At 52.3% G+C, this 18,563-nt stretch overlaps 1 protein-coding gene across 1 annotated transcript in view; it reads left to right on the top strand.

The window, feature by feature from the left end:
- The window catches only part of LOC144767888 (uncharacterized), a 71,709-nt gene that overhangs the window by 15,797 nt on the left and 37,349 nt on the right, over positions 1-18,563 (top strand). Inside the window, exons 3-4 of the mRNA XM_078651239.1 lie at positions 8,632-8,739; positions 16,090-16,182. Of these exons, the coding sequence (XP_078507365.1) occupies positions 8,632-8,739; positions 16,090-16,182 (201 nt within the window). The remainder of the gene's footprint in view (positions 1-8,631; positions 8,740-16,089; positions 16,183-18,563) is intronic.

The raw sequence follows: 18,563 nt of genomic DNA, 5'->3' as shown, positions 1-18,563 counted from the left end.
GACACGATGATCCTCTCAATTCTAGTCTCTAGTAAGGGAAGGGGGTAGCGGGACAGTCTTGGTACCCACGGGTACGGAGGTGTAACGGTGATAGCTCACAATCCTCGAGCTCGGTGTTCGGATGGGTCAGACCGCGGCCGCGCCGGCAGGGCCCGAAGAGGTCGTAGGTGGCAACGGGCCGCGGCAGCGCCAGCAGGTCCCAACGAGGATGAAGGTTACGACGGGCCGCGGCAGCGCCAGCAGGTCCCACGAGAATGCAGGTTGCAACGGGCCGCGGCAGCGCCAGCAGGTCCCACGAGGATGGAGGTTTCTACGGGCCGCGGCAGCGCCAGCAGGTCCCACGAGGATGAAGATTGCAGAGGGCCGCGGCAGCGCCAGCAGGTCCCACGAGGATGAAGGTTGCAGAGGGCCGCGGCAGCGCCAGCAGGTCCCACGAGGATGAAGGTTGCAGAGGGCCGCGGCAGCGCCAGCAGGTCCCACGAGGATGAAGGTTGCAGAGGGCCGCGGCAGCGCCAGCAGGCAGGGCAATAGTTCACAAGGCAGGGCTGTGGCAGCGCCAGCAGTCCGTCAAGGATGAGTTCTTCTCGGTGTCTCTCGACTCCAGGATACAACTGCCTTCCTGTCCTGGGGCTGCCTCAGTTATAGGTCTGGCGCCCTTTGATGTCCGGACCCTCGCTCTTGGAGGTCGGGAGGTCTGGGATGGAGGAGTCCAGACACCCAGCAGGGGGGCGGAGCCAGCGCCCAAGGAGGCTGGGGGTGCTCGGCACCTGGCGGGGGAGAGCCATCGACACTTCGTACTCCCATTGACCTGCCAAGTGGGCCGTTCACCTCCTGGGTGGAGGGTGGTGCCGGGATGTCGGGGCCTGGCCAGGCCCAGGGTTGGGGTCGGGCTGAGGCCGCGCGGCCGCGTGGTGCCGTGTCCAAGATGGCGGCTGGGCCGGGCAATGGTGCTGACGGTGGCCCGGGCCCTGTCCTGCGGGGAGGGAGCGAGCCCTTCATGTGGCCTGTCCAACATGCGTCCCCCCCAGCTGAAGGCGGGGAGAGTCACCCATCTTCTTGGGGACTTTCCTCGTCGAGGCGGAAAAGCGGGACAGGCCATCCGCGTTGGCGTGGTCTTGGCCAGGGCGATGTTCCACAGTGAAGTCCATCCCCTGCAGGGAGATGGACCATCGCAATAGTTTGGGGTTCTCCCCCCGCATCTGCATGAGCCATTGCAGGGGCCGATGGTCCGTCTGTACCCGGAAATGGGTTCCGAAGAGGTATGGCCGGAGCTTCTTGAGGGCCCATACCACCGCGAAGGCCTCTCGCTCAATGGTGCTCCAGCGCTGTTCTCGGGGCAGTAGGCGTCTGCTGATGAAGGCCACTGGTTGGTCCACTCCTTCGGGGTTCATTTGGGAGAGGACGGCCCCAATACCATGGTCGGAGGCATCGGTCTGCACGATGAACTCGCGGCTGTAGTCGGGGGCCTGGAGCACAGGAGCGGTGCACATGGCGGCCTTCAGCGTCTCGAAGGCTGCTTGACAGTCGGGAGTCCAGTTGACTCTTTTTGGGTGGTTCTTAGACGTGAGCTCCGTGAGGGGCCCCACAATGCTGCCATAGTCCCTTACAAACCGCCGGTAGTATCCGGTGAGCCCCAGGAAGGCTCGGACCTCGGTTTGTGTCTCGGGGGGTTGCCAGGACTGAATGGCAGCTACCTTGAGTTGGAGGGGGGCCACCAGACCGCTCCCCACTTGGTGTCCGAGGTAGGTCACGGACCCCTGGCCGATTTGGCACTTGCTGGCCTTTATGGTGAGGCCGGCCTGTTGGAGGGCCTGCAGGACCTCTCTGAGGTGGTGGAGGTGATCCGCCCAGTGGCGGCTGTATACCGCAATGTCGTCCAGGTAGGCGGCGCTGAATTCTTCGAGGCCCGCCAATACCTGGTTCACCAGTCTTTGAAAAGTGGCTGGAGCGTTTTTCATGCCGAAGGGCATCACTCTGAAATGGTAGTGCCCATCCGGGGTGGAGAAAGCGGAACGTTCTTGGGCTCTGGGGGTGAGGCCGATCTGCCAGTAGCCCGCTGTCAGGTCGAAGATGCTTAGGTAGCGGGCTGCCCCCATGCGGTCGACTAGTTCATCTGCTCGGGGGATAGGGTGAGCGTCCGTACGGGTGACCGCGTTCAGACCCCGATAGTCAATGCAGAACCGGAGTTCAGGGGTGGTGCCCGGGGCCGCGGCCTTGGGGACCAGGACGACCGGGCTGGCCCAGGGACTGTCCAAAGGTTCGATGACTCCGAGGGCGAGCATCTTGGAGACTTCTTCTTGGATGCATGTACGTACCCGATCCGGTACTCGGTACGCCCGGTGTCGAACAGGAGGACTGTCCCCCGTGTCCACGTCGTGCAGGCACCAGGAGGTGACTCCGGGTGCGAGAGAGAACAGGTTTGCGAACGGCAGCAGGAGGGCCCGGCAATCTTGACGCTGCTCTGGGGTCAGGGCCTCAGAGAGTCGGACCCCGTCCACCGAACCATCTCTTTCCCGGGTCCTCAGTAGGTCAGGGAGGGGCTCGGAGTCTCCTTCCGCGCCACTGTCGGTAGCCATCAGCAGGCTGAGCTCTGAGCGCACGAAGTGGGGTTTGAGTCGGTTGGCGTGGAGGACCCGGAGGGGGTTCCGGGGGGACTCCAGGTCGATGAGATAGGTGACGGGGCTCCTGCGCTCGATCACCTTGAAGGGCCCCGTCCATTTGTCCTGCAAGGCACATGGTTCGATGGGGGACATCACCCATACCTGCTGACCCGGTTCAAACTCGATGGAGGAGGCATGTTGGTCGTACCACTTCTTCATGTCTTCTTGACTGGCCTCCAGATTGGCTTTAGCGATCTCCCTGAATTTCCGAGTCTGATTACGGAGGGTCAGGAGGTATTTGTAGACGTCCGGAGGGGTCTTTAGGGGGGCCATTTCCCATTCCTCCTTCACTAGGCTGAGAGGCCCGCGAACGGGGTGTCCGTACAGGAGTTCGAAGGGGCTGAAGCCGAGGGACTTCTGGGGGACTTCTCGGTAGGCGAAGAGGAGGCACGGTAGTAGCACGTCCCACTGGCGGCGTAGGGGTTCTTCCAGCCCCATGATCATCCCCTTGAGGGTGCGGTTGAACCGCTCGACCAGCCCGTTCCCCTGGGGGTGATAGGGGGTGGTGAATCGGTAAGTGACTCCGCACTGCTGCCAGAGGGATTTCATATACTTTGAAATAAAGTTCGTACCCCTGTCGCTGACGACTTCCCGGGGGAAGCCCACTCGAGAGAAGATCCCCATCAAGGCTCGACCCACTACTGGGGCTGTTATCGCACGAAGGGGGACCGCCTCAGGATAGCGGGTAGCGTGATCCACCAGGACCAGGATGAAGCGATGTCCCTGTGCTGTTCGGGGGTCCAGGGGCCCCACAATGTCTATTCCCACCCTTTCGAACGGGGTGGTCACCACGGGGAATGGTTGTAGGGGTGCCTTGAGTTTGCGGCCGCTCTTCCCACTGGCCTGGCAGGTCGGGCAGGACCGGCAATGGTTGGATACGTCATTTCTCATTTTGGGCCAAAAAAAGTGAGTCACCAGGCGGTGGTAGGTCTTGTCTTGGCCCAGGTGCCCGGCCAGGGGGACATCATGGGCTAGGTTCAACAGGAAGTCTCTGAAGTGGAGGGGCACCACTAGCACTCGCCCGGCCCCCAGTTCTGCGATTTTCTGTTCGCTGTACAAGAGATCATTGTCCCAATAAACCCAGTGGGCCCCGGTGGTGTCTCCTTGGCTCTGGGCGAGCGCTTGCTGTCGCAATCCCTCGAGGGAGGGGCAGGTCTTTTGCTCCTGCCGGAATTGTTCCTGGGTGGGCCCCCCTTCTTGACGCCACTGAGCCAGGTCGGGAAGCTCGGGGGGCTGTGTGGACCCCTCTGGGGTGGGGTCCGGGTGGTCGGTCTGGAGGAAGTCTTCTTCTGGAGTGATCGAGGGCGGAGGTGCTGCCCATTCTGGTTCTTCTGGTCTACGGATGGTGCGGGTGGCCATGGACCGGGTGGTTACGCACGCCCAGTCCGGGAGACCCAACATCCCCAGATGCTCTCTTCTTTCCACAGCGGCCCACGGGGAGCTCTCGAGATCGTTCCCCAGGAGGCAGTCTACGGGGGCATCGTCACGGACAGTTACTTTCAGCATGCCGGACACTCCTCCCCATTCGAAGGGGACGCAGGCCATCCGACACAGGCTCTCTGAGTTATCTGCCGATCGGACGGGGCAAAGTACGTTTGGTAGGATTTGTTCCGGGGTTACCAGGTGACAGCGGACGGCCGTCACACTGGCCCCGGTGTCACGCAGGGCCTCGGCCTTGCGCCCATTGATGCTCACCCATTGGCTGTACTTCCGAGTGTTGGCGGGCAGGGGAGTCCGCGGGACCATGTCTCTTCCTCCTAGGCATGCCAGGGTCATGGCGGCGGGTTCCCACTCGAACTGCTCCGACTCATAGGTCTCCGTGTCTTCGGAGACTTGTGCTTCTCCCAGGGCGGCGGCCGCCATTTGGCGGGGCCCGGGGGCCTGGTTCTTCGGGCAGGTCGGGTCACTGGCATAGTGGCCGACTCGCTGGCATCGATGACACGTCACGTTAGCTCGGAACCCCGGGCGCATCGGGGGGTTTCCCCGGCCTGCTGGGGCCGGGGTGGCGTTAGTGGGTGCGGTCGGGGCGGCGTCTCTGCCCCGGCCCGGGCCTCCTCCTCCTCCTCGGGGACGATGGTGACCTTGGTTGGTTCTGTTCTGCTCATTCGGCCCACTCCGGGCCACTCGGGTGCTCTCCCACCGGTCAGCCTCGGTGGCGAGCTGCCGGGGTTCAGTCAATTTACTGTCGAGGAGGTGCTGCCTGAGCTCGACAAAGCAGTTGTTGGAGAGGTGCTCCCACACAATGAGATTGAAGAGTTGTTCGTAAGTGGTTACGTTGTTACCCTTGATCCACCCCTCGAAGGCTCGGCTGAAATAGTTCACGTATTCCAACCACGTCGTACCTGGGATCCGGGTGCAGTTGCGGAACCTCTGGCGGTACATTTCGGGTGTAAGTCCATATCGACTGAGGAGGGCGGCCTTCATGTGGTCATAGGACGTCATTTGATGGTCCGGAAGTTGCAGCAGGGCATCACGACCCTCGTTGACGAATCTCCCCCATAGACCGGCTCCCCAGTCACTTCGAGCGACTCGGTGGGCGGTCATGGCAATCTCATAGGCCTTGAACCACTGCTGTATGTCGTCGTTCCGGTGATATTCTCGGACCACATCCTTGGGGATGTGGACCTTCTGCTCGGTAGGACCCGGGGAGTGCGGTTGCTCGGGCACCCCTAGGTTTTTGTTCAGTTTGCGTATTTCTATCTCCGCTAGTTTGCACTCGTGCTCGTATGCCAGTCTTTTTTCTTCGAGGTCTCTCTGTCTCTGTTTTTCCTCTCGCTCTTCTCTGAGCCGTAAGGGTTCTAAGTTTATTTTTTGTTCCGCCAGTTTCAATTCTCCGTCTAATCTGAGTCGTGCCAAGTCTAACTCGTGTAATCTATTTTTTTCCCGCTCTTGGATCTCTTCATGGGAGGGGCCTGTTCTCCGTTCCTCCGTCCGGGTGGTGTTGACTTCCGGGGCTGCGGGGTCCCGGGGGGTTGCGGTATTTGTCTCTGTCCAGGCCTCTAGGGCGTTTTTGAAGTCTTCTTTTGTGCTTAGTCCGGTGGTAGCAATGCCTAAGTCCATGCAAAATTGTTTGAGCTCTCGGTGGTTGTATTCTTCCAGCTTTTCCATCTGGAACTTCTCCGCCGATCCGCTCTCTTTGGTCGTCATTGTGGTTTTAGTCGTAGGGTGAGTTACTGTCTGTACGGTACGCGTTGGTTCGGATCCCACCGCTGCCACCAATGTTAGACGGAGACCTGAAGGGTCGGCCGAGCACAGTGATCGCACAGACAGGTAACTTCCCCCCCCACAGATGGACACCACACAAAGATCAGGGTAACACCTTTTATAGGCACTTCTGGTAGTAGAGTGGTATGATACAAGGCGTTCAGGACACGATGATCCTCTCAATTCTAGTCTCTAGTAAGGGAAGGGGGTAGCGGGACAGTCTTGGTACCCACGGGTACGGAGGTGTAACGGTGATAGCTCACAATCCTCGAGCTCGGTGTTCGGATGGGTCAGACCGCGGCCGCGCCGGCAGGGCCCGAAGAGGTCGTAGGTGGCAACGGGCCGCGGCAGCGCCAGCAGGTCCCAACGAGGATGAAGGTTACGACGGGCCGCGGCAGCGCCAGCAGGTCCCACGAGAATGCAGGTTGCAACGGGCCGCGGCAGCGCCAGCAGGTCCCACGAGGATGGAGGTTTCTACGGGCCGCGGCAGCGCCAGCAGGTCCCACGAGGATGAAGATTGCAGAGGGCCGCGGCAGCGCCAGCAGGTCCCACGAGGATGAAGGTTGCAGAGGGCCGCGGCAGCGCCAGCAGGTCCCACGAGGATGAAGGTTGCAGAGGGCCGCGGCAGCGCCAGCAGGTCCCACGAGGATGAAGGTTGCAGAGGGCCGCGGCAGCGCCAGCAGGCAGGGCAATAGTTCACAAGGCAGGGCTGTGGCAGCGCCAGCAGTCCGTCAAGGATGAGTTCTTCTCGGTGTCTCTCGACTCCAGGATACAACTGCCTTCCTGTCCTGGGGCTGCCTCAGTTATAGGTCTGGCGCCCTTTGATGTCCGGACCCTCGCTCTTGGAGGTCGGGAGGTCTGGGATGGAGGAGTCCAGACACCCAGCAGGGGGGCGGAGCCAGCGCCCAAGGAGGCTGGGGGTGCTCGGCACCTGGCGGGGGAGAGCCATCGACACTTCGTACTCCCATTGACCTGCCAAGTGGGCCGTTCACCTCCTGGGTGGAGGGTGGTGCCGGGATGTCGGGGCCTGGCCAGGCCCAGGGTTGGGGTCGGGCTGAGGCCGCGCGGCCGCGTGGTGCCGTGTCCAAGATGGCGGCTGGGCCGGGCAATGGTGCTGACGGTGGCCCGGGCCCTGTCCTGCGGGGAGGGAGCGAGCCCTTCATGTGGCCTGTCCAACAATGAGTGTGCGGTAAAGTCTCAGACAGAAGAGAAGAAACTATCACACTGGTGTGTGTCGGAGCCTGGTATATGTCCAGGCAGCACGAGTAGGTCTTCAGTACCTCATCGGCCTGACGTGTTGGATGTGCCAGCTTCAGGGCTTCGAGTCACAGGAAGATTAATCTGAGGCAAGGTCTCGGGCAGTGTGAGAATAGTGGGATTTACCTCATCTGCACAATCCTAAATACTATGAAGTCGTTGTTGCTGTGGTGAGGACGTGGACCTATAGATGGATGATCCAGGGGAAGGCATAACCTTCCTCTGAAGCATTTGTGTCTGGTTGAGTGGTTATTGTTGAAGCTGAGAGGTAGACTTTAGGCTGTGGGCTTCTTTGCCAGCTGGAATGTCCTGACTGTCTGCCCACGACACTTCTCTGCGGTGACGGATGCACCCCAGGCAGGACGCCGCATTAACAGGAAAAGGATCTCTGCCTGAAGGTTCTTTTCCAACTCTCTGGAATCCATAAACGTTCCTAGGCATATGCCTGGAAATTTCCACCATGCACCGGTTTCCGGGTCTATTTTTGGGAAGGTCATGTGACATTCCTAGTGGGATCCTATGTCTGATGTGGAGTTCTTCATATCAGAGACTTGCGCAAAGAGGAAATAGGAACCTCTCTGCAAGGGCACATTTTTTGTCTCTGCAGAAAAATATTTTTCCTCATGGACAACTCCATTCGCCCAACTCTGGGGTTGATCCATTCCCTTCTGAATCTGGAAAAGGATTTAAGATGGCCCTTGGATGGAATGAAAGGCCAATAGCTTTCAAGGTGGAAAGGGAAAGGTGTGGAGTTTGTGAAGGCCGACAACTGTCTATATTTGTGTGCATTCAGACACGTTGAATGCTAGCCATGCCTTGGGAAGCCCACTTGCTCACCCCTTGAATGGGATTTACAGATGTAGAGATTTCTGCTCACCTACATGGGCCTAGGCCTGCCTGGAATCCCTTTGTGAATTCCGACAAGATGTAGGGTAAATCCGGATGTAAGAGTTTGTTTTCCATTGTAATTGCCCCCGTGTCTTTAAACTGTAATGTACCTTTAATAGCTGGCCAGACGCGTGAAGGGTTTTCAGTGTCTTGTGGTTGAAGCTGTCATTATCTTACTGAGACATGGTAGCCTCTGCAAAGGCCTGGCCCTAGTGAGGGTCCACAGGCCTCAATTTGATTTTTAGGTGAGGGGGTGGTTATGTTTGAGCTTCTGAGGCTATGAGTTGCACCCTCGGCATTACAGGTGACTGTTCTTGCAAATTACATCTTGAAGGCAGAGTTGCTCTTTGTAATTGTGGTCATCTGTTCAGGTCCTGACTCTGGTTCCGCCTAATTGTCTCATGGTGGCTTGTGAGGGAGTTTAGAAAGGCAAGCCCTCAGTCTCTGTGCCTGTTATCACTACTCACACTGCACGCTGCTGGCTTTGTATCATTCATTCCACTGGATCCCTCGCGCTCCTCTTCCATGCTCAAAGGGAGACATTTTGTGGCACTTATGGGAGATTTCTTTCCATCTGAATATGTCACAAATGATGATGCTTTCTGTTTCCTTTTGATGACAGGTCCTCTGATTGCCTCCACTGTTTTTTCGTTAAGATGTAGAGACAAAGAAGAGCTGATCCCTGGGGTCAACCAGGAATTGGGGAGAAGGCAAAGCGCTCAGTCGCCAGGTGAGTGACGTACTGTATGACGTGTGACCTGGCAGCAATGATTACACCGACAAAGTAAGAGATTAACTTAATTTGTGAGTTTAATTCCATTAGTTGAGGGCATTAGTTTTACTGGTGATAGGGATTTCCAGTAGAGTGCATCTACTACCAGTGGTAATTTTACACCTGGTGGTAATCCAGCGGAGTGGATTTTATCACTGCCTTCAGCCATATTTACTCCCAGGATGCTTGTTTGCGGTCCAGGGAAGATATGGCTTCGCAGTTCGGGCTGGACTGTTCCCATGAGGCACAGGGTCAAGACTGATTTGCATATAGCTGGTTCTAAACTGGGGTGGCGAAGTGAGCTAAAGAACGATGATGGATTCAACCCAGATCTGTGACTGGGGGTGAGGGTCTGAAAAGTTTCAGCGCTCCTTCCATCATCTCCTTGTGTTTGCTTTGTGCGCCCTAAGTTGGCAGGGTATGCCCAGACGTGGGTCCCTTGCTCACTTTGGCACTGGATTCAAGCTAGCCTGGCTGATGAGGGCTGTTACCCCGAAACCGGTCCCAGGATGCTTGTTTCCGGTCCAGGGAATACCTGGCTTGGCAGTTCGGGCTGGACTGTTCCCATGAGGCACAGGTTCAAGACTGATTTGCATATGTCTGGGTCAGGACTGGGGTGGCGAAATGAGCTAAAGAACAATTATGGATTCAACCCAGATCTGTGACTGGGGGCGAGTGTCTGAAAAGTTTCAGGGCTCAAACCATCATCTCCTTGTGTTTGCTTTCAGCAATACTTACTACTGGGTGCAATTACCAATAACGCAATCAATATTCTTATTTCCCTTTTTGTAACGAGGCCTCGAGAGTTTGACATGATCAGATGAAGCAACAAAGATGTCATAGGAAATGATCTTCAAGGTCATATTCCAATGTTCAGCTCATGCTTCAGGCAAGATTTATTCTAGAAATGTAAAGTATGTTTCATAGGCGACAGAGATTGACAAGATTATATGACTTAATAACCTATGCCACTGGGCAGTTATGTTTCAATTATTTTTGGTACCTGATGGGTTAACAAAAATACTAGAAGCAGTCTGGTGAGTGAGACACAGCTCTTCCCCCGAGCACCCCCAGCATTGCCAACCCCCGACTCACACCCGCACACACACACACACACACACACCCGCACACACACACACACACCTGCTCTCTCTCTTTGTCCCCTCTCTGTCCATCGCTCTGTCTCTTTCTCTCCTTCTCTCTCTTTCTCTCCTTCTCTGTGCCCCGCTGTCTTCCTCTCTCTCTCAGGATGAACAAAAGAGACGCATTGGAGATTTACAGAAATTCCACAAATAGCAACAATCAGAGCTGGGCCCCCTAGAGAGAGAGAAAAACTAAAACGTGCACAGGGAGAAAGGAGAGATGGAGAAAGCTTGTGGCAAAGTTAGAAACACACATAGCACCTCCAGAAAAGCTATCAAGGTTGGACCACCACAAACATTCACATAAGATAATAACCTTATACTGCATTATGATTGGGTCAGTAAGAAAAAAAGGTGAGCCCAGCTCTTGTGCAGGCTACACTCCTGCTCCATTCTCTATGTTTAGGTCTGGCGGTAGCCTAAATATATGTATATGTGACCATTCAGCCCTTTCACTTGGAGCACTTGCACACACAAAGTGGTTCTCTTCAGTGCCAGACTTTTCTGTGGCAATGTGTTCTTTTCGAGACAAAAAATATTTTTGCTTTTAGTCAATGTGTATTTGTAGGTTGATGGGGGCTCGGCAGCTTCCCCAACAGTAACCTTTTTTAAAAACCACGACAACACAAACCAATCAAAAAGACTGACAGATGGCACCAGATTGGCTATGCCAACCGTCGTTTTGCACGTCATGATGATGTGTTTAAGAAAAAAGGGTATATATGATGACTATTAGTATTTCTTTGAGAATTCATCGTGCTAGCCTTGTCGCGATATACTGCAAGGTGTCCTGAGCCTTTCCCAATCTCTTTAGCGGTTCGCGTGATGGCTCATTGAGACCACACCTTATGACCTTGCACACTTGTCTCTTTCTCAGGAGGTTAAGAGGCTGTCGTAAAAGATTGGAGGGTTAATGAGACGCAGCGAGTGCTATACGTGAGGGAGATGATCAAGTGAAAACTCCACTCTACCGCTTGGAATTCAGGACAGCCATGTTTAATGAGCTATTTTGAGCTTCTTTATAGGGAATCCTAACAAGTTTGGACTCTTCATTTCATATGTGTTGTTATTGAGAATAACATGGTTGGACATTTTATGAAATGTTATCAATATTATTAAAATATAAGAGAAACCTGCTTTGTAAATTAGTTATCATGGAATAATGTATCCTCATTGATTACATCATCCGACATTATCCATCGTCTTTCATCCTGAGGAGGGGTGGGGTCATTTTCCATCTTTATTCTGTGTCTGTGAAGTCACCTAAAGGAAGGTTTCTTATGCATCACTGTAACATGTCCTGTGAAAACCATTCGTCGACTCCACACCGTTTTTCCAGCTGGTGAGGTCCATGGGACAAGATATCAGTTATACCTTTGGTTCCATCAGTCTTCTGCTGTTCGACAAATATTTACTTTGGTCATAAAAACATCTGCTCTCAATCTCGCTATAGGTTTTTACGGGTATTGTGCCAAACATAGTTCTTTAACCCCGTCTTCTGTTGGTCTGTCGGCTTGAAAATGAATCGTTCGAGATTTTGAAGCAGGACGCCGCGGGTCTATGCCGCCATTTGGCTGACTTAGTGACCATATCCGGGTCCGGCCGCCTCCATTATTGTGGCTGCAAAGTGAAAAAGAAATCCAACAAAGATTGTAGAACTAGAACATGAGCGCGACGTACCTAGGTCACTTTTATGTCTTACGTCGTTGAGCCCGGCTTCCTACATTGAGAAGCAACTCTGCCGTCGGATGTTTGGAAATCACTTACTGTTAATCGTCTAGCCTCTGCGAGGACTTGTGTACCATTTCTAAGGCCAAAAATAGGACTCCGACGATTAGATCTCGAGCATTCGTACAACTTTTCTGACAGGCAGCATTCCTCTATTAAGTTCCATCACGTTCCTCCTATATCTCCAACAGTGGAGCTCTTTTACCATCACACCTCGTGTTTGACAGGTCCACGTTGCCTATTCTTCTTCTTTCTCATCTTTTAAGGTGATACCCAGTGAATGGGTGTCTCACCGAAACACGCGTCGGCGCTTGAATAAAGTTCCCCTTACGAACTGCCTTATCCTACTCAATTTTCATATATGGGAACTTGAATGTTTTACCACATTTCTAATATTTCTAATATGCTTTTCTTTTACGTATGAGTGAGGATGTCGGAGTATGATACTGTATGTATGCTGTGAGTGATGAATTAGTAAATGGGACCGGTTTTCTTTGGAATTGTCACTATATGATTTCCTATTGTGATAAATCAATTTTTTGCCAAATAATTAAATTTATACAAAAAATTAAAAATAAAGTAATGTTTATATCAATTTGCTTGCTGTGAAGAGCATGGTCATTTAAGCACATTCAGAGTGGTTAAAATTATTAATTGACGCATAGCAGAGCCCAATTACATAGGTAGTTTTCAGTTTGTATTTTGAAAAGGAATCTCAACATAATGATACTGGGGACTCTTCGACGCTTCAATCAATTTTCGATGTTAATCACAGCTGCAGTAAGTTGGGTCTCTTATTGCGCTGTCGGATTGAGTTTATATCCTCCGACAATCTACTCATAGGCCATAAAAACATTGCATCTGAGTGTAGTCATGGAGCCCTGCTAGGTGCAAAGTGTTCGATCTGTTCAGTGGTGCTCCCTCTTGCATATCGGTATCTAGACCTCAGCACCCTGAGCTGGTCTGTGCTCGGATTCAGTTATGTGGATTCTGATTTGGTTTGGATTGTGTTCAAATTCATGCCAGTTTTGAGAGAGGGGAGCGTGTGACGTATGTCATGATCAGTGCAGAATCAGGGAGAGCCGAGAGGGAGGTGGGTGGATGCCTGGACTAACCCAGGGACTTATCCGTGGGAAGTATTGCACCCTTGAACCCATGAGGAATGGAACTAAACCAAGAATGACTACAGAGCGAGCGGCACCGGCACCTGGGGGAAGCACTGAGGACAACTCAGTAGACTGCGGCCGCAAACCCATCTTCAGCATTGGTAAGGGGGCGACGTGCACAGTAAACTGCAGCGCTCAGTGCATGCTGCTCTTAGGTCAAGTTGTTCATATTTATTTTTTATTTTTTATTTATAAAGTTTTATATAGCGCGAACTTGATCCCGAAGGATATCAGAGCGCTTTACAATTTGAGGCAAAGGCAACAAATCAGAACATTAGTCTAACATTGGGACTCTAATGAGCATTGAATCAACTAGAACAGACATAATAGAACAAACATAACAGCTCAACATACTGGACTCAAAGAGGCGTGGGCGCAAGTTATAAGACAATTAACACCTTTAGGTCAGCTATTTCCGCAGGACACATTGCCCAGCAAGTAGGGGAACACCCGATGGTGAGTAAGTTAATGTGGGGTATTAGGTTGTCCCTTAACCCGGAACCCAGATACTCCATGCTATAGAACATGAACAAAGTTCTAAACCTAGTCTTGTCACGGTAGAAATCAGTGCTTAGCTCATAAAGAACTCTCAGGTAAGAGATCTCACTCTCTCCTGTTTGTTTTTATGAAATGCGGTGACACCTGTCTTGGGTAGGTCTGCACCGGTTCAAGCTGTAAAGATGAAAAGAATTTGCTGCGTCTGCATGCTTTGCTAGTTGTCACATAGAAAGTGACCCAGAACTCGAAGACATAGAGCTACGGAAATGAATTTGATCCTTGCTAGAAAAAATGGGCAAATATGTAAGTTCTGATAGAAGCTGGAAATGTATTTTAATTCATCAAAGTTCAAGTTTCAAAGCCCTTTGCAAAATTCAGACTCGCGATTGGCATCAAGCATGCAAGTGCCTTTATATCTCACCAAATTTTCTGGATGAACTTGGTGCTACATATATTTCAGTCAGTTCCATAGAGTAATGTTTGGTGGTAGCGGATTGCGCAGAAGCACACGCTTGGACTTGCCATTTTACGTCTACACCAGCGTTGTCTAAGATGTAGAGCTAAAGACGCGTTGCTGTCAGTTCTCTGTCCATCTCTCTGGTTCCATCTTCCATCTTTGTTTCCATCTGTACACAGAAGGTGTTTAGATGGTATTTACTCCTTCCGTGAATCTGGTAGCAGAGGAGCAACAGTTTTCACAAGATGTAGACGATTAGCTGATCCATCAGAGAGATCCTGCTGTCCATAAACACAGACGCATGATCCCTCTTAACACGTTGCAGAAGACTTCGACCTTCCAGTTCTTTATCTCTTTTATTTCACACTAGACCTATTATAGTTGATTCATTTGCCGGCGTAAAGACCCTGTCCCGTCGGTGGACATCGCAGACTCCACCTTGTGCATGGTTTATAGTTTAGGATGACTGTGCCTTCAACTGAATCCTTTGCTCTATCTTGGGAGGTATGATGCACACCTACTCTTTCCTGGGGTTGTGGTCGTGGATGAAGGCTCACAGCCTATTTTGTCTCCTTCCCAGTTGATTTTCTGCATTCTTCCACTTCTTTTTTCTAGATTTCCTGCTGGCCAGGTGATAATTTTAGTAGTGCTCAGAAGTCCAAGGACACCCTGTTTTCCGTCCAGGTGGCATTGCGTCCTCCAGTATCCCCCTTTGGTTTCTCTGTCGTTCTTTTTTTTCTCCTCCACATCAACGGGAAAGCAGTCTCCGCCTTCACCTGCGAAAACACAGAGGCGCTTCTCAAGCCACGAACCAGCCTTCATGCAGCATTCACGATGGAGCGTTTGGCTGCGTGGTGTATCGTTGGGTATTTGAGATTCTGATGAGGAGGAGGGATGTGGTCATAGTAGGTGTATTGCTTGTTGGATCTGCTTCTTTCGCACCAGTCGTGGCATCTTCTTCTCACCCCTGTGCCGCATGTTGACTCCCTCCCTCTGCACGGCTCCCTCTTTGTAGGCAGATGACCTACAAAGGCTCAGAATGAGGATGTTAACAAAAAACTAAAGAGAAAAAAAGAGATGGGAATTTATAAATATATATATTTTTATTTTATAGGGATTATGTCATCGCTCATCTATGGGCAGTGACTTATCCTCGTGAAGCTAGGAGTGTGATTTCATTTCCTTTTATTTATTTTTTGTAGAGCACAAGTGTAATTCCTGATGCTGAGACCCACTCACCAGTAAATTACAATTGTGGTGCAACAAGTAGAAACCTACAATCTACAAACTGTGTTTTTAGGGCCCTTGGTTAAGAAAATAGTCCTGTTAGCAACACGTATGTGCAGGGAGCCCAGACCAAATAGTTGTGCCTAAAGTATCTTAGGGAACTCCCTCAGTGTTGAAGAAAAGCCAGTCTCAGGGTAATGAAAGACCGCAGTAAGTTAGGCACCCACTAGAAGCCGCCTCCTCACAGCCCATTGAGGTCCCTTCTAACAAACTGAAAACAAAAGATGTCGCAGACACCCAACAGGTACACTCACTCCCATGAATGTGGTTACATCCAGGAATATATTCACTCATCACAAGTACTGACTAAATGGGTCACCTCCATAACTGAAACTCTTTGGGTAACAAGAAGATTGAAAATGCTTTATTGTGGTATGGTATCAACTCAGAACAGGTCTAGCAGCATAAGCCCTTTGTCAACAACACTATACCTCATAGGGCAGAAACCCTCTTAAACATTGAGAGTATTTCTACCTCAGAACAGGAAACATGTTAATTCTAAGGCAGCTTCTTAGGATTAATGTTGTAAGTGTAAAACGCCCTCTCTAGAAGGACCCTTGGAATTACACTTGGCATTCAGCTGTTAGTTTTTCCTAATCTAGAGAAACATAATTTGTGTTACTGTTAGACATTTTGGACGAACAGCCTGTGTAGTCACTGTTTACTCAATTTCTACATTTCATTATGCATTGATGATATTTAGACATTTCTACGCCCATGTACTTTAAGGATGAATTTAATTGTATTTGTTTTACTTAATTTTAAAGATTTTTAAAAAATCATTATGCCTTGTAGGCTTATTCAACTTGTGAAGTTTGAATCATACATTATGAATCCTTATTATCAAAAATTATTGGTCATAATCTATGTAATTGTATCACGGTCAAAATGTTTTTTGCTTACGTCATGATGCAAGTATAAATTCTATTTGGTTTTAATTACCTGCAATAAACTAACTACTATGAAGTGTGGTTGTTGGTGTATAATAAAATGCATCTTAAAGAGCCTCACTCTTGAAATTGATCCACAGACATCTGTTTGAAGAGAGGGGAGGAGAAAAGCATAATCCTTATTGATCACCTTGGTGAAGAAGTCACAGAAAGCAGTACTGACCCCAGCTTAGGTAAGTTACAAAAACCTCGGAGATTGTAGTAACGGACGGCCTGGTACCGGGGTATTGGCTCACGGCATCGGCTCCTGTCTGGCACTTTCCAGGCTTTGGTTAGGGGGGGGGCCTGTCTCAATGAGTTACAGATCTTCCCAGGTGAAGTGTTTGTTAGGGAGTCAGTTGATAGTGTACTGCTAGTTGTTAGCGAACAAGCACTTCTTAGCGCTTGAATTGGCACTATGCTGCTATATGTAATTGGGTGAGTTGGCGCTATGCTGGTCTTGTACAGGATAAACCCTTCTTTGCAAGTTACATATGCCTTGGAGTTTGCACTATGTTGGTGTTTTATTAGGAAACAAACACCCAGCAAGTAACTCAATTTAGGAATGCCTTTGTGGTGGTACTGTGCTGCCACTTTTAGATTCCTAACCTTTCCTATCGTGCTGCTGCATCTGTACGTTGTTGTTATTGGTCTATAGGTGAATCTCTCATCAGGTAAGGTAAACATTTTATCTTGAGAAGGTGCATATTTTTAGGTTTCTTTTAGCACTGGTAGTTGTTTGTATTTAGGAGTTTACTAACATTTTGACCAAACTTCTTATTGATCAGTAGTAGCAAGCGGAAGGGTGCATGACATGGGCAGCGTCTGGTCTCGAGAAATGCTTTGGCCAGGGAAGGGTGCATGGGCAGCGTCTGGTGTAGAGAGATGCTTTGGGCCGGGGAAGGGTGCATGGGCAGCGTCTGGTGTCGAGAGATGCTTTGGGCCGGGGAAGGGTGCATGGCCACGGGCAGCGTCTGGTGTCGAGAGATGCTTTGGGCCATGGAAGGGTGCATGGGCAGCGTCTGGTGTTGAGAGAGATGGTTTGAGCCAGTGAAGGGTGCACAGGCAGCGTCTGGTGTGGAGAGATGCTTTGGACTGGGGAAGGGTGCATGACCACGGGCAGCGTCTGATGTAGAGAGTGATGGTTTGAGCCAGTGAAGGGTGCATGAACATGAGCAGTGTCTGGTGTTGAGAGATGCTTTGGGCCGGGGAAGGGGGCATGTCCATGGGCAGCGTCTGGTGTCGAGAAATGCTTTGGCCAGGGAAGGGTGCATGGGCAGCGTCTGGTGTCGAGAGATGCTTTGGGCCATGGAAGGGTGCATGGCCATGGGCAGCGTCTGGTGTCGAGAGATGCTTTGGGCCAGTGAAGGGTGCATGGCCACGGGCAGCGTCTGGTGTCGAGAGATGCTTTGGGCCGGGGAAGGGTGCATGGCCACGGGCAGCGTCTGGTGTCGAGAGATGCTTTGGGCCAGTGAAGGGTGCAGGGCCATGGGCAGCGTCTGGTGTCGAGAGATGCTTTGGGCCGGGGAAGGGTGCAGGGCCATGGGCAGCGTCTGGTGTCGAGAGATGCTTTGGGCCAGTGAAGGGTGCATGGCCACGGGCAGCGTCTGGTGTCGAGAGATGCTTTGGGCCGGGGAAGGGTGCATGTCCATGGGCAGCGTCTGGTGTCGAGAGATGCTTTGGGCCAGTGAAGGGTGCAGGGCCATGGGCAGCGTCTGGTGTCGAGAGATGCTTTGGGCCGGGGAAGGGTGCATGTCCATGGGCAGCGTCTGGTGTCGAGAGATGCTTTGGGCCAGTGAAGGGTGCAGGGCCATGGGCAGCGTCTGGTGTCGAGAGATGCTTTGGGCCGGGGAAGGGTGCATGTCCATGGGCAGCGTCTGGTGTCGAGAGATGCTTTGGGCCAGTGAAGGGTGCAGGGCCATGGGCAGCGTCTGGTGTCGAGAGATGCTTTGGGCCAGTGAAGGGTGCATGGCCACGGGCAGCGTCTGGTGTCGAGAGATGCTTTGGGCCATGGAAGGGTGCATGTCCATGGGCAGCGTCTGGTGTCGAGAGATGCTTTGGGCCAGTGAAGGGTGCAGGGCCACGGGCAGCGTCTGGTGTCGAGAGATGCTTTGGGCCGGGGAAGGGTGCATGGCCACGGGCAGCGTCTGGTGTAGAGAGATGCTTTGGGCCGGGGAAGGGTGCATGGCCACGGGCAGCGTCTGGTGTTGAGAGATGCTTTGGGCCGGGGAAGGGTGCATGGCCACGGGCAGCGTCTGGTGTCGAGAGATGCTTTGGGCCGGGAAAGGGTGCATGGCCACGGGCAGCGTCTGGTGTAGAGAGATGCTTTGGGCCAGTGAAGGGTGCAGGGCCATGGGCAGCGTCTGGTGTCGAGAGATGCTTTGGGCCGGGGAAGGGTGCATGGCCACGGGCAGCGTCTGGTGTCGAGAGATGCTTTGGGCCGGGGAAGGGTGAATGGCCACGGGCAGCGTCTGGTGTAGAGAGATGCTTTGGGCCGGGGAAGGGTGCATGGCCACGGGCAGCGTCTGGTGTCGAGAGATGCTTTGGGCCGGGGAAGGGTGCATGGCCACGGGCA

Source organism: Lissotriton helveticus, chromosome 7, assembly GCF_964261635.1.
Source record: "Lissotriton helveticus chromosome 7, aLisHel1.1, whole genome shotgun sequence".
Lineage (NCBI taxonomy): Eukaryota > Metazoa > Chordata > Amphibia > Caudata > Salamandridae > Lissotriton > Lissotriton helveticus.
The sequence above is the reverse complement of the archived record's forward strand: the minus strand, read 5'-3'. Positions and strand labels throughout refer to the sequence as shown.